The sequence below is a fragment of the Manacus candei genome, unplaced genomic scaffold, assembly GCF_025592945.1.
Source record: "Manacus candei isolate 608988 ecotype Guabito, Panama unplaced genomic scaffold, ASM2559294v1 h1tg000036l, whole genome shotgun sequence".
Taxonomy (NCBI): Eukaryota; Metazoa; Chordata; class Aves; order Passeriformes; family Pipridae; genus Manacus; species Manacus candei.
In genome coordinates this window covers 2,427,497-2,441,104 of record NW_026138084.1, presented here as the reverse complement: position 1 = coordinate 2,441,104, position 13,608 = coordinate 2,427,497, and the positions used below count along the sequence as shown (strand labels likewise).

Below are 13,608 nucleotides of genomic sequence, written 5' to 3'. Positions count from 1 at the left end.
TGAGGGTGGTATTGTCACGGTGCCCGGTACAACAAGCAAGGGTCAGCACACACATCCAGCTGGCCCCTCTCTCAGCCCAGTACTCACTCCAATTCCACTCAAACAACGGCTCACAATCCCCAAGCCACCAGCTACTGTTCTGTTGAAGGAAGGTTAATATTAAACATCGAAAAGAAGAAAACTTTTAGTAAGTTGAAACTGAAGTCGAGCAACAGGTGGTAATGATATGAGTATTGCTGTGTATCATTGTTAATAAGCAGTTTGGAATTAAAAAATATATATTTTATATATATATATATGTATATATATATATACTGCAGCCCACGTATCCCTTAAGATTATTCCAAAAGACGATTTTAAAAAAAAATCAGATTAGTACTGAATGAAAAGAGCTGGACATTTATAGGAAGCATCTATCTGGAGTAATTTTAGTCTATGTCCTCCTCCACATCTGAGTTCTGAAAAGGCTGTCAGACACATAGCAAAAGGTATGTCCTTCAAGGAGGGCCACTTACTCCACATGTCTCATTCTGTGTTTGCATGGGGTTAGCCTTTGGCTCCATGTCTTGCCTTTTTTGGTTCTGCTTCAGTTGGTTTAAAGAAGGTTTTGTCTGTGCAGCTCCAACAGTTTTGCTCGTCCACTGGTCCACCAGCTTGTGCAGGTCATCTGTGAACGTCCCTTTCTTGTTGTTACTGTTGTTGGCCTGAACCTGCAGCGTCGACTGCGGGAGGGGCTCAGGACACGTCACCAGGCTGTTGGTCGAGGATCCTGGAAAATCACACAGAGAGAACTGACAATGACGTCTCTGCCTCAGCTCTGCAGCTCAAACACCTTCTCATCTACTGCCACTCCAACGGTGGCTTTTCAGACTTTTAACCCTCCCCCTCCTGGCTACAGAACTCCTTTGCTTAAAGAAATGGTCCAAGTCCAATGGGTCTGTATTTTCTATCACATCATGTTACCTTGGCCACTAACGTCTCTCTGGGGAAATTAAGGACAGGGAGAGAAGCCAGGAATGCAGCCCAGTAAAGCTGCCATCCTGAGGCAGACAACACCTTATCAGAGACTACCACGAGAAAGTGGGAGGTGGGATGTATTGCTAGAACTGCAGGCATTCATAAAATTGATTTACCATTTATTTTGCTTGCATAAGTTTACTGTCCTCCTGGAAAAATGTAATTGTTGCAGAGGTTACAGGTAGGACTGGCTCCTGTGCCTCAAAGGCTCTGGGAACCCACCATCTCTCTCGATGATGTCGGGACCATTTATTTGGCCACCTGCATATTTTTGGGGAAAAAACCCCATTGGGACCATGAATGTATAGAAGACAAAGGAGAGAGAACATAGTGGGGGGTGAATTTTTGAGACAAAGATAAAGAACTTTTGGTATAGATAAAAGCAGTCAGGAAGAGTATTGACAGAGGTTTAAGTTTATATGTTCACTAGGGAAGAAAATTTTCTGTGCTTGTCCTGTGTTGGTAACTACAACTCTGACACAGCAAGCTCAGCAGGGAACTGCAGCTGAAGGAGCCTGCATCTGACCTAAGCAGGAAATGTAAAGTAACTTTTCAGCTAACATATTTGAGATAGCTAAAGATTGGAAATAAAGACCATCTCTCCAAGCAAAAAGTTCACAGAACTGTAGTATAATGATTATATAAGCAAACATGAACATTCAGTCTTCTTTTCTCTGTTAATCAGTTACCAGCCAATGAAACCGAGTCCACTAATTAGTCCTACGCTTATATAGAATACGTTAATAACCTTTAAATGATCATGCATTCAACCTGCAACGTCACTTCTGAGTGAATACTGCTCAATCCCTTTTCCTTTACTTGGGGGAAAGTGAGAAAAATAAGGCTTTTGAGAGAAAAGCTCTTCAATTGGTGTTTAATATTTCATGCAGCTCAAGGGGGCCGGGATGGTTTTAAGCTATCAATTCCTCCAGCAGAGAACTGCAGTCATATAAAGGTGTGTATTTCAGAGACAAACACTGAACCCAGTTTCCTGGCCGCATGCGTGCACGTCTCACACACACACAGAACACCACGACTCTCTTGCAGCATGCGAGGTTCCCAAGACATCACAGCACATGCATTAGTCTCAAAAGTACCACAATTTAGATTTCTCGTATAAGTGCATCAGCTCTAGTTATTAAAAACAACTAGCTTTTAGTAAAAAATAATAATATAAAAAAAGCAAAGAACATCCCATGCCATGAAGGAAATACTGAGAAACAAAAATGGGATAGTTACTACTACTGTGATCTTTGCCTAGACATAGTCGTTTCAAGGTGGACCCTACAAGGTAAAACAATACAAGACACACAGAATTAGGTAAGACTAAACACAACGAATTGGACGGACAAGCTTCTGTACTTTTAAGCAATCAAAAAGTAGTTATTATGCAAGAAAGGACAGACAAAGTCAGCAGTTCAGGTGAGTAAAGGAAGCCTAAATAACTGGACAGCTCAAACCTTTCTTAATGTGCAGCCATTCAGAAGCTTTGGAAAGTACCACAGCATGCCAAAAGCAAGGGCTCGTGACTTAAAGATGCATTTGTTTGGGTTTTGGTTCTTTTTTTTTTTTTTTTTTTGGTGTTTTGGTTGTTTGTTTGTTTTTTTCTTTTCCTTTTTTTTTTTTTTTTTCCAAATCACCTTGGCTTCCTAATAGGAGGTTTTGATTCGTTAGCTATTAATGCAGGAAATGATGTCAATTCAGTTTGTGATTGGAGGCCAAAAATGCTTTCAGGAACAAGTCAAGCTAGTCTGGCTGCAAAGACAAACCATAAAACAACCCTAAAACTGCTGTTTTACAAGTCCAAAAAGATACATTGTTCTGCAGGTCTGAGGCCAATTGTTTCCAAATATTTTATTCGGTAGGATTTGTGTCTAAATGTGAGATTCTGAACTTCAATTGAACGGAACTGTGAATGAGTTTCCCTTATGCCTTGTCCAAGTGCAGAAAAATAATCCAGCAGAGTAGCTGAGTTTTAATTTATCTTAACTATGTGTTTTTTTCATTATTATCTCGTTCCATCCTTCATTGTGATTTTACATAGTCTTTTGACAGATAGCAGAGTGCCAAAGTATGCCGAGACCCCGACTCGACTGTCAGATCTTGCCAGACATCGGCACCGTTGCTATTTGGGTGCCAAATTTCCTGAAAGGTATTTTGGACTTGGTAAGAAAAATATTGTTATGGCATGGGAGGAGATGAGTGTCTGACATGGGCTATGGAGAGTTCGTTGGGAAGAAGCACTTGAAAACATGAGCAAAATCAGAGTGGGGTAAAAAAGTAAGGTAGAGGATGGATGTGCTTTTTCTCTAGAGTAAACAGTGGAGGTATTTGATGTTACTGTGCCAGAAATAAAGATTTAAACTCAGAGATTGCAGGCCCTGAATGAGTCTTCAGAGGAGAAAGAAGAGATGTCAGTCAGAGACTGAGGAAGAGAAAGTAAAGAAACAACGGAGGAAGTAAGGAAGAAGAGATGTTTGTGCTTGGATATGGGTGGCATGAGGAGGAACAGAGAATTGCTTTGAAAGAATTTCTTATTATTTCATATAGTTCATATAGGTTTCTATCCTGGGAAAATCAGAAGGACAAGACTACAGCAATGCAAGCATGACCATGTTTAGTTCTCATCTCAAAGCCCAGATAACAAACACAGTCACATTCACAACTCAACCATCTGTGTTGTATTCTTAAATCTTTTCCCCTCTTTTCCCTCAGATATACCTTACCTTGCCTATCCCAAAGTTAGCTACCAACTCCCATTATGGAAAGAACTCCCATGATGGAACTGGCCGTGGCAGCAATCCTAGGAGGTTATTTCCTGCAGCAAAGGCAGTACTTACACGATATGAATGCGAATGGAAAGCAACTGCCTGCGAGAAATAAAAGCAGGCAGCTGACTGCAGTACGTGCTCAAATGCATGTAAAAATGTTTTAATCACCAGCCCCTCCACTTCCTGCACACCCAGGCACAGGTTTCCCTGCACCTCAGGTGCCAAATCTGCCCCAGGGCCTCCAGGCTTGCGGGGAAGTGACGGAGAGCGGCGACACTTGACAGACTCACAAAACACTGTGAGGAGAGTTGGCTTCAAGGAAAATATCACAGGAGAGTCGGGCACCAAAAAGAGAGCTGCTCCTTCCAAGCAGCATCACTCCAGCATGGGGCCTGAGACGGGAAACCTTCCCTAAGTGGTGATACAGTCTGAAGCAGGGACTGACAGTCATCAGCTACAGCAGGTTTTGAATTCAAACTCAATTAAAAATTCACTTTGTAGACCTAATTCAACAGATTAATTGTATTACTGCTAAAATCAAGGTGTTTAAGAACTGTAAAGTTAGGAGATGAATCATAATTAAGACTTAATGTAAGACTGTGAAAGTTCAACAGAGTGTTTTACCTCCAATTCCAGATTTCTTATGTGAGGAATTAAATAGCTATTATATCATAGAGGACAGAAAAAAATCCCCTGTCCCATATTTGCACTCTAACAGCTGCCAAAAAGCTGGAAAGCTACAAAAAAATGGAAATGGCAATAAACTGCTAGGCCATTTCCATAATTGCATATGCACATACAATATATGAATTGCTACAGACCTGACAAAAACTGGTTTACACAAGATTCCAAGCCTCAGCCAAATGGAGTTTTGAAAATTCCTCTCACAATCAGCAGAAACTCTTCCCTAGGACGCCCTTGCAATTTAACCCAGGAAAGGAATTCAGGCTAAAATTATGTTGGAGCCCATCGAAAATATTTTATTTCATGAAATGTATGAAGGAGAAATCAATATTGGACATGGGGAACAGACCAAAAGGTCCTGGAGAACACTGTAAAAGTGTTCAAGTTTGATGGATCTTATAACCAGAGCAAGACACTTGTGATACTGCCTTTAATGCATCTGAACATTTATTTTTCAAGTTGCTGCTGACTTTTCTGCTAATGCAGCAAGAGGTCTCCTGATGGAATATCCCACCTCCCCAAAGGGCTGGTTTTCCGTGTTCAAACATACAGATTCAGAGCATTTCTGAAAATCCAGCACAATCTTTCCCAACAGCTCTCAAAATAAAAATTCCCAGGGAAACCTCGATTTGTGAATAGTCCCAGGACTGCCTGGACATGCCCCTGAGCTGCTGGTGCTGGATGGCCACGTCTCAGCCCTGCACACCTGGCACAGTCACCCAGATCATGGAACTCTACCTAGAATGGGTTGGATTGGAAGAGACCTTAAAGATCATCCCATTCCAGACTTCCTGCCGTGGGCAGGGACACCTTCCACTAGCCCAGGTTGCTCCAAGCCCCGTCCAACCTGGCCTTGGACACTTCCAGGGCATGGATGCAAACATGCTTAGTGCCCAGTCCAAGTACTTGGTTTGCCTGCCTGCTGGGTCAGCTGACGTCCCTTCCAGAGAAACATGAGCCAGCTGGCATTTCCATCATTTTCATCTTCAAATAATAGAATCAAAGGATGGTTTGGGTTGGAAGGGACCTTTAAAGGCCCACCTCATTCCAACCCTGACATGGGCAGAGACATCTTCCACTAGACCAGGCTGCTCCAAGCCCCTTCCAACCTGGCCTTCCTCAAGCACTAATTTTCCTGAGGCCCCTGGTCACAGCTGCTCTGGATACCAGCTCAACAGAACCACCAGCTGCACGTCCTTCCAGCCCCATCCCCATTCCTGCACACAGACACATCACCAGCCTGTTGGGCTCACTGGGAAAATAGCTGGTATAACCTCCTGCCCCACCAGAACCTGCCCACAGCTCAGCCCCGGGCCCTGTCTGGCACCCCAGGTGAGAGGCAGCACTGGAGACCAGGCTGTGCTCTCAGGATTTGAATCTGCTCAGTGGTGACTCTGGATTGACGTGCCAGGGTTAGATGCCTGAAAGGTGGTCCATCTCCTGGTGTGATTCAGGAATGGGGGAGTGCAAACCTCCTCCTGAGCACGGCACCCAGAAGAACCCGAGAGAGCAGATGGGCTGAGAACAGAAAGCAATTAGTCATGCTGAGTTGTTTAAGCACCAGGAAACTTCACCATTCGAAGGATTTACATATTTCCTTGGTTTCATTCACAATATCCATGCACCCAAACATTTTTAATACACTAGTTTTTAATTGCCATCTCCCAGTCTTTTTAGATCCTACTGGATAGTAATTCCGTGGAAGATTCATGAAACGACTTCTGGCAATTACATGTGCAGAGGAAGAAATTACTGTGGCCGTTGTAACACCAAAAGGGAACATTTGAGAACTGAGAATTCCCCTCAGGTTCTCAGAAAAAATCCCGGAATGCAAAATTGTCTCACGACTTCACGAGTTGTTAAAAACTTACATGACAATAAATTCAGTAAATGTCAGTTTTCAAGAACCTGAGTGCTTGGGCTTTCAGGGAGCTCAAACAAACAAACAAAAAAAATCAAGATTATTTTTTAGAATACTGTTTACTCGTAAAATTAGGAGGAGTGTATTTGAGTGGTCTTGTGCCTTTGATCTGAACCATTTGGAGAGTGATGAGCGATGCAGAACTCCAATATTAATGCAAACCCACAGTTATTTAACCAAACACTTCCTCAAAAACGTTATCAGCCTTTCTAAGGTTATATGTAAGTGGCCTATAGTACCTGTTCAGCACAACATATCTTTATTGTACAAGCAAAATCTGTTTGCCTAAAAAGCAGCATCTACAATTGGGTAAAAAAGTCTTAATTTTTTTAATTAAATAGCTTGATAGCATTTGGTGGAATTGCCAATTACTTTAGAAGTCAGACGAATAGGGTACAAATAGAAGGTGCACAGTTATTTGAGACAGAACTCCTGGATCCTAACAATCCATTTCCAAGTATCTAAAAATCTGATATTGCTTTTTACTTATTTATGCTTTGATGAACTGCTAATTGACTTCATCTCTGAGGTCACATAAGGTCATAAGAAAATAAACTGAGTCAAGTGCTTCAGCCAGATCAGCTTACACAAAAAGGTGATGGGACTCTCCCTTGGAGTAACCAGATCTTCTTGCTGCTATGAGTACCTCAAAAATTGCTCACTTAAAGTAATTAAAGTGACATGAGGAAAAGCCCACCTAGGATAGAGATTTGGAAAGAACTAGCTGGAGCACTGTTGTCTCAGCATTTCCACATGCAAAGAGCGGGGGAAAAAAATTAAAGAAAATAGAGTGGATATAAACAGTACTGTATATTGTGTTAATACAGCCCTTGTATGGAAGTTATACCCTCCAGTGACCTTCTAGAACTGTATCAGCTTGCTACATGCATGTCTTCAGAGTCCAAACATGTGTGAAAGAGACCATTCGTCTACAGAAGGATGGATTTCGTTTTGTTGTCGCTGGAACCGGGACAGCAGACATGTATATTTGCCACATTGCAAATAAAATTACTTCAACAGAAATCACATAAAGTACAAAAGCTTTGGTAAGTCCAGGGTAAAATTTACCATCAGGCTATATATAATAAATGATGAGATCTTCCACACATGCTTTTGGTGCCCAGGCACGAGCCAAAAGCAGTGCAAAAAAAGCTTTCATATGAAAAATTAATATAAATAAGGTGTGTTCATGATGATTACTTAAAAGAAAGCGAAAAAGAAAGAAAAGATGTTTCAGAAAAAGGGGCATCCTGCCAAACATATTAGAGATATAAACCATGGAATTGGAAAAAGGGAGTAAAAGAAAGATGGACCGTGATAAAATACAAAAGAACAAATACAAACAGATGGACAAAGACACAGGTCCACTGAGGAATCTGGTACGAGGTTTGCTACTAGATTTATAGGTCACTCTCTCAGACGTTTGGTGGAAAACCGTCCAGCCTGCAAATGAATATAAAGGGAAGAAAACAAAGACACTTATAAAGTACAAGTAGCTGTGATCAGATGTCCTAAACCATCAGTCAAATCAGCTTTGTTAGTTAAACCTCCACATCTCCCCCTTAACTTTGCCAAAGAGGAGCAAGTTCACTGACCATACACAAAGGATGCAATAACAGCAGAAGAGGACAGATAGATATTTTGCAGATTAGTTTGGCAGGATGTGCAATGAGAGGAAGGTATTTTAATCATCATTAGAACTTCCCATATGCATGGCAACAAGATCAGTCAAAGCCTACAACAGGGGCAATACACAGAGATCTGAGAGGTGGGGGCTGGGGAGCACAGCCAATCTACAGTCCTGCAGCTGGGACTCCAAAATCATGCACAAAGTGAACCCCTTAGAGAAAGGAAACATAATTTGGTCCCCTGGGTTTGGTTTTCTTTTAATTTTGTTTTTATTTTCCCTTGCATCCAAGACAGTTTAGTAGTTTATAATGAGGAACTCAGGGTCTACCAGCATCAAGGGCCTAAAAAAATGAACCAAAGGAAACAGTCTCCTAGCCTTCTGTATCTTTTTTGTTTTCCTTTCATTTTCTTCTCAGGAATCTGTAAGGCAGACTCCAGAGAAGGTGCCAGTATAAAGCCACTGAAAGGTATTTCCTTCCTAAAAATCAGGAATGTCTTGGGCATGCCTTCTCGAGTGGTGGTAACACTCGGAAAGATACTTTAATTTTGCTCTTCTGACAATACTGCAATGATCTTTTTAAAGACAAGCTAGTAGTTTGGATTCTCAAAGGTTCACGTTCCTCTATCACTCCTAAAAAGTTCAAGCCTAAGGGAAGGGAACTAATTTTAGCACGTGCTGGAAGAGACACGAAACAGCCGGCAAGAAAAATCACCTTGGCCAGAGCTTGCGTTGGCGTCGGCTCCGTCGGGGCCCAGGCCGGAGCAGATGTCAGAGGACAGAGAGGCTTTGACAGAGCAGGGCTGCTGGGTCTGCACAGCCTTCCCGAAGGTGGGGGGTGTGGGGAGGGTCACCGCGGCTGCTTCAGGGGAGCCCGGCTGGGATTTACTTGTTTCTTTGTGGGGTGAGTCTTTAGAGTCTGAAAGATTACCTGAAAGAGCAAACAAACAGAACATATGCAACAGGAAACTCTAGGAAACCTCCAGACAAAAACCCCTGCCTAAAAATAATCTGTAGCTTGGCACCAAGAGGAACAGCAGTTCACCATCCTGGTGTACTGTACGGAGCACAGGCTTTGGGGACAGCCTGCCCCAGAAAATCACCTACACATCCTGTCGCTGAGCCCACTTCTCCACAGAGATCAGGGAGCAGGTGTGGGTTTTACAGTTTCTCTTCTGTGTTTCCAGGAGCCTCCCAAGGAGCACAGCTGGAATCAAGTGAGAGCTGCTGGGGTGCTGAGGAGGAGGAGGAGTGCAGGGAACGATGCAGTGGGACACAGAGGTTTGCTTTGGTGTTGCTTCTGACACCAAAGGTGAAATTAAGTAAATGGAGAGAAATAAAAAGTTGCTGCAGACATGTGGAAATTTTTATTTATAGCTCTCTGAATACAACTGTCACTGCCACTGTTAGATGCTTCTGCTGATAAATCTACATAACAGATTTATGGCATTTGTATTCTGGCATTTTTCTATGTTTTATATATTATATATTCTCTCTATATATATTTCATATGTTTTGTATATTTATATATTCTATATTTTATCCAAGGTATCTATGTGTAGATTCATATCTCTATGTAAATACTTGCATCTATACATCTATATATTTATAATTTCACATATATCTATATATAAATATCTGTATCTATGCATCTATCTACATATTCATAAATAAATACATATCTATAGATATCTAGATAATATTTGTATGTATACTTCTGTATCTATACTTCTGTCTACAAAGATATCTTTTTAAAACCAAAATACCCTTGTAATCGTTGTTACATGGATTTATCAGCAAAAGCATCTAACAGTGGAAATTACAATAACATCAGTAATGTTATTAGAAATTGCCTGTCCTTGATCCATGAGGAAGGATTGAGGAAGGTCAAAAGAATGAGGAATCTACACTGTTCAGGGTGAGAAGACTTAGGCAGGAACACAGATTCTCAAAGGTGATGTGAACTTTAGACAGTGTCTCAAAACCTGGAAAATAACATGAAAGGAATGAATGAAGGAGAGCAAGCACCAGTGATCTGACTGAGCAGATTTCTGGGCTCTAACTCAAGGTGACAAGGATTAAAAAAAAAGAAAATTGGGACATTTAATGCAGAAATAAGCTTAAATTCTTTGGACTAGGGTAGCACACGGATATAAGCCAAGATCCAGAAGTGGAGAGAGATGTAGGTTTTTCAGACAGAGAGAGGGAAAACAGCTAGAGATAACCAAAGGACCAACTAGAAAATGAATGGCCCAAGGATAAAATTGCCATTCTGAGTATGTGACCACAGGGGAAGGAAGTGAAACCCATGGACATCAGGCAAACTGCAGCTCAAGGGCTAGAAAGCACTGAACACTGCTTCAGTCCCTGTGGGAAAGAACACTCAGACTCAAGAACTTACTGCCTCTGAATGCTATTTTTCCCTTCTCAGTTGAAATCCTTCCCTAAAAGCAAAAACCTCCTAAACACTCTGTCTATAAAGATTTATGCAATGAAATTCGAAGGGGACTTTCAGTGACACTGAAAACAAAAGCCACCAGGTTTGAAACACCTGGAAATGCTCTGCTCCCCTAAAAAACAGTGTGAACTAAGCTGAAGAAAAATTATTCATACTTTAGTATGAATACATTTCACTGAAGAAATAGGTACTGGGGTATATTGACATTTCCCACCTAAATTATATTTTTATACTTTTCCAAGAGATAACAACTCAAGACTGTACTACTGTGTGAAAAATCTCACGCTACTTCAGATGGTCAAAACCTCATAGTTTTATAACTGCTTTTAACTCCCATCCTTTGGGGGAGCAAATGCAATCCCATCTCTTTTATATGGCATCTGGGAGGAAAAAGTAAACAAGAACAAGATACAGCACCTAATCAGTAGAGGATAACAGCACCTAAGAAGTGACTACAAACATCAATAAATAGCATTTGGACAAAGGAAGAGATGCAACCAGGCTGTTTTCCAAATTAAAGTGGAATATTGTTCTTCTGCCAAGTGCTGTAACTAATGCAGAGCAGGCAGGGATGGCTCAGCACTGGGAGCTGGGATAAATCTGTCCAAACCCAACAAAAATTCCATCCTTTCCTGCAGGCCATCACACAGCAGAGCCACAGCTGACACGAGCAACAGGTGTAGGGAAGCATCCCAGTGCACCTACTTGTGCTTGATGTTCCACTCCTGAGCTGCTGGACCAGAGGGTTTAAGAGTTTTCCAGCTTTCAATTTGTTTTTGCTGGTTCTTCGGCGCCGGCCGCTCGGCGGGGCAGAGTGAAGGAAGCCCAAGTTGGGAGGAAGGGGTTTCCCCAGCCGGATATAGAGTGCCTCTATCTCATTCTTCTGCTGGGTCTGGAGTTCAGCAATTTCCTTCATATGCCTACAAAAAAATAAAGAACTCTGCAAGCGATGTATTTGACAAAGCACCGTGTCTTGACAGTGTAATTGATTGTAAAACATGAAACAAAACAGTCCTTGGTTATAAGACAACCAACTGCAAGTATGTGAAGTTGTAACTGTCTACCTGTGATGACTCCCCAGCCCTGCAAATGTCCAAGGCCAGGCTGGACAGGGCTTGGAGCAACCTGGCTAGTGGAAGGTGTCCCTGCCCGTGGCAGGGAAGTGGAACAAGAGAAGCTTTAAGGTACCTTCCAACACAAATCATTCCATGATTCTATGACTGATGTCTCAAATATCCATTTATAAGACCAAATCCTAGACAACTAAAAAGATTTCCAACATCCTCAGCCAAACCAACTGATTTTGGCATTAGATCTGGTTGGAAGTTAAACAGCTCCAGAATTTCTCTCTTCAAACCAGTGACTTCAAAAAAGTGAACTCTCAGGGCAAGTACACCAGTGTGAAGAGTTCAAGATGAAGAAAAACACAAGCATTTCCCATAAAAATGCCATTAGCACATGAATCACTACCTTATTTATACTGCAGATTTCATGATGCCATAATGTCAGTTTAAAGATTTGGAATAACTGTAGCTCTGCTTTAGAAAGATGCATCATCTGTATTCAGCAGAACCATTATACCCTAAGATAAAAATTAGTATTTTGGTTAAACTACCACCTAATGCTAGTTTTTACCCATCATCTGCCAGGAAAGGAAGAAAATGTTCAAATTTAAAGCAGTCAGCTTTCCGGGCTGGCAGCATGACAGCCTCCCCGGCAGAAGGAGCAGCAGCAAAAATGGTTTGGGGTTTAAAAAAGTTATTACTAAATCATTCAGTTATTATTGAGCTATTGTTGAATTACTAACTTATTACTGAAGGCCAGGTTGGACGGGGCTTGGAGCAACCTGGGTAGTGGAAAGGGTTCCTCCCCATGGCAGGGGTTGGAACAAGATGATCTTTAAGGTCTTTTCCAACCTAAGTCATTCTGTGATTCTGTGATTCTATGAATTGTTCTTCTATATGGAACTGGTAAATAAGGTGATGCATAGAAGGACGCACTGTGACATTTGGGGGAAGGTCTCAGTGATGCCTAATTTCACAGAATCAAAGGATATGCTGAGTTGGAAGGAACCCACAAGGATCACTGAGTCCAACCCCTGGCCCTGCACGGGCCCATCCCCAAGAGTCACCCCCTGTGTCCCAGAGGATCAGCCAAACCCTCCTGGAGCTCTGGCAGCCTTGGGGCTGTGCCTACTGCCCTGGGGAGCCTGGGCAGTGCCCAACCACCCTCTGGGGGAAGAACCTTTTTTCTATATCCAATTTAAGCCTCCCCTGAGAAAACTTCCCCCCAGAACCAGTTTACTATTACAGCTCTGCTCATCCTGAGCTGAGCTGCTGCCAAGCTGTGGTAACACAAGCTTCCCTCGCATTTATTGTGACCCAACATACTTTTCTCTCAGGTTCTGCAATTCTTTCTTCATATCAGCATCTTCAAACTCTGAGTCATTATCGCTGCTCATGTAGGACGACTGTGAGTGGAAGGACGTTATGTTGATGGTGGGAATCTTCGCCCCTTGCCCGTTGGGCGACTCCAGGCCCGGGGAGCCGCCTTTGCCAGACCTCTGCAGGAAAGCAGCAGCCTTTTTGATCAAGTCCGTGGCTGCACTGCTGCTGGGGGGGGAGAGCTGGGCAGCAGCAGCGGGCTGCCGAGGGAATGGCTCGTCGGCGGAGTCGCTGGACGCCTGGTCGCAGAGCACGTCGACGGACGAGGCCGTCTGCACGCGCCGCACGGCCGCCTTCACGTCCGGGCTGGAGGGCAGCTCGTCCAGGTACACGTCCGGGGGCGCCGAGAACCTCAGGCAGTGCGGGGACGCCAAAGTCAACTCATCCTGCGTGCTGACAACCGAAAACCTGCCGATGGTTTTGGCTGGGGTGCCGCTCTCCTGAGCCTCAGCCTGTTTGCCATAGGAACCAGAGTCTAGGGAGCCATCCCTGTGAAGGTTACTCATCACCCCATCTGCTGTCGATCGCCGCGTTACGCTCTCCCTGCGCGCAGGCGAAGCCATCCTCTCTGCCTCCTCGCTCCTCTGGGAAGCTTCCAGCTGGGGAGTTATGCTTGATGATGTAGGTGCAACCTGCAGGAAATAAGAGAGATTAATTTTGAAAGCAACTGTAACAATCAAGCACAA

General features: G+C 43.0%; 1 protein-coding gene across 8 annotated transcripts in view; it reads right to left on the bottom strand.

Annotated features, from left to right (window-relative positions):
* Window positions 1-13,608, bottom strand: part of WNK2 (WNK lysine deficient protein kinase 2) — a 120,288-nt gene that overhangs the window by 17,507 nt on the left and 89,173 nt on the right. For 6 of the 8 annotated variants that reach the window (XM_051793214.1, XM_051793215.1, XM_051793208.1 and 3 more), the window contains 6 exons: window positions 12,869-13,554; window positions 11,184-11,398; window positions 8,736-8,951; window positions 7,738-7,836; window positions 2,257-2,301; window positions 516-769 (listed from right to left, as the gene is read on the bottom strand). In XM_051793214.1, the coding sequence (XP_051649174.1) occupies window positions 516-769; window positions 2,257-2,301; window positions 7,738-7,836; window positions 8,736-8,951; window positions 11,184-11,398; window positions 12,869-13,554 (1,515 nt within the window). The remainder of the gene's footprint in view (window positions 1-515; window positions 770-2,256; window positions 2,302-7,737; window positions 7,837-8,735; window positions 8,952-11,183; window positions 11,399-12,868; window positions 13,555-13,608) is intronic. The other 2 variants (XM_051793217.1, XM_051793211.1) reach the window with 2 other exon arrangements.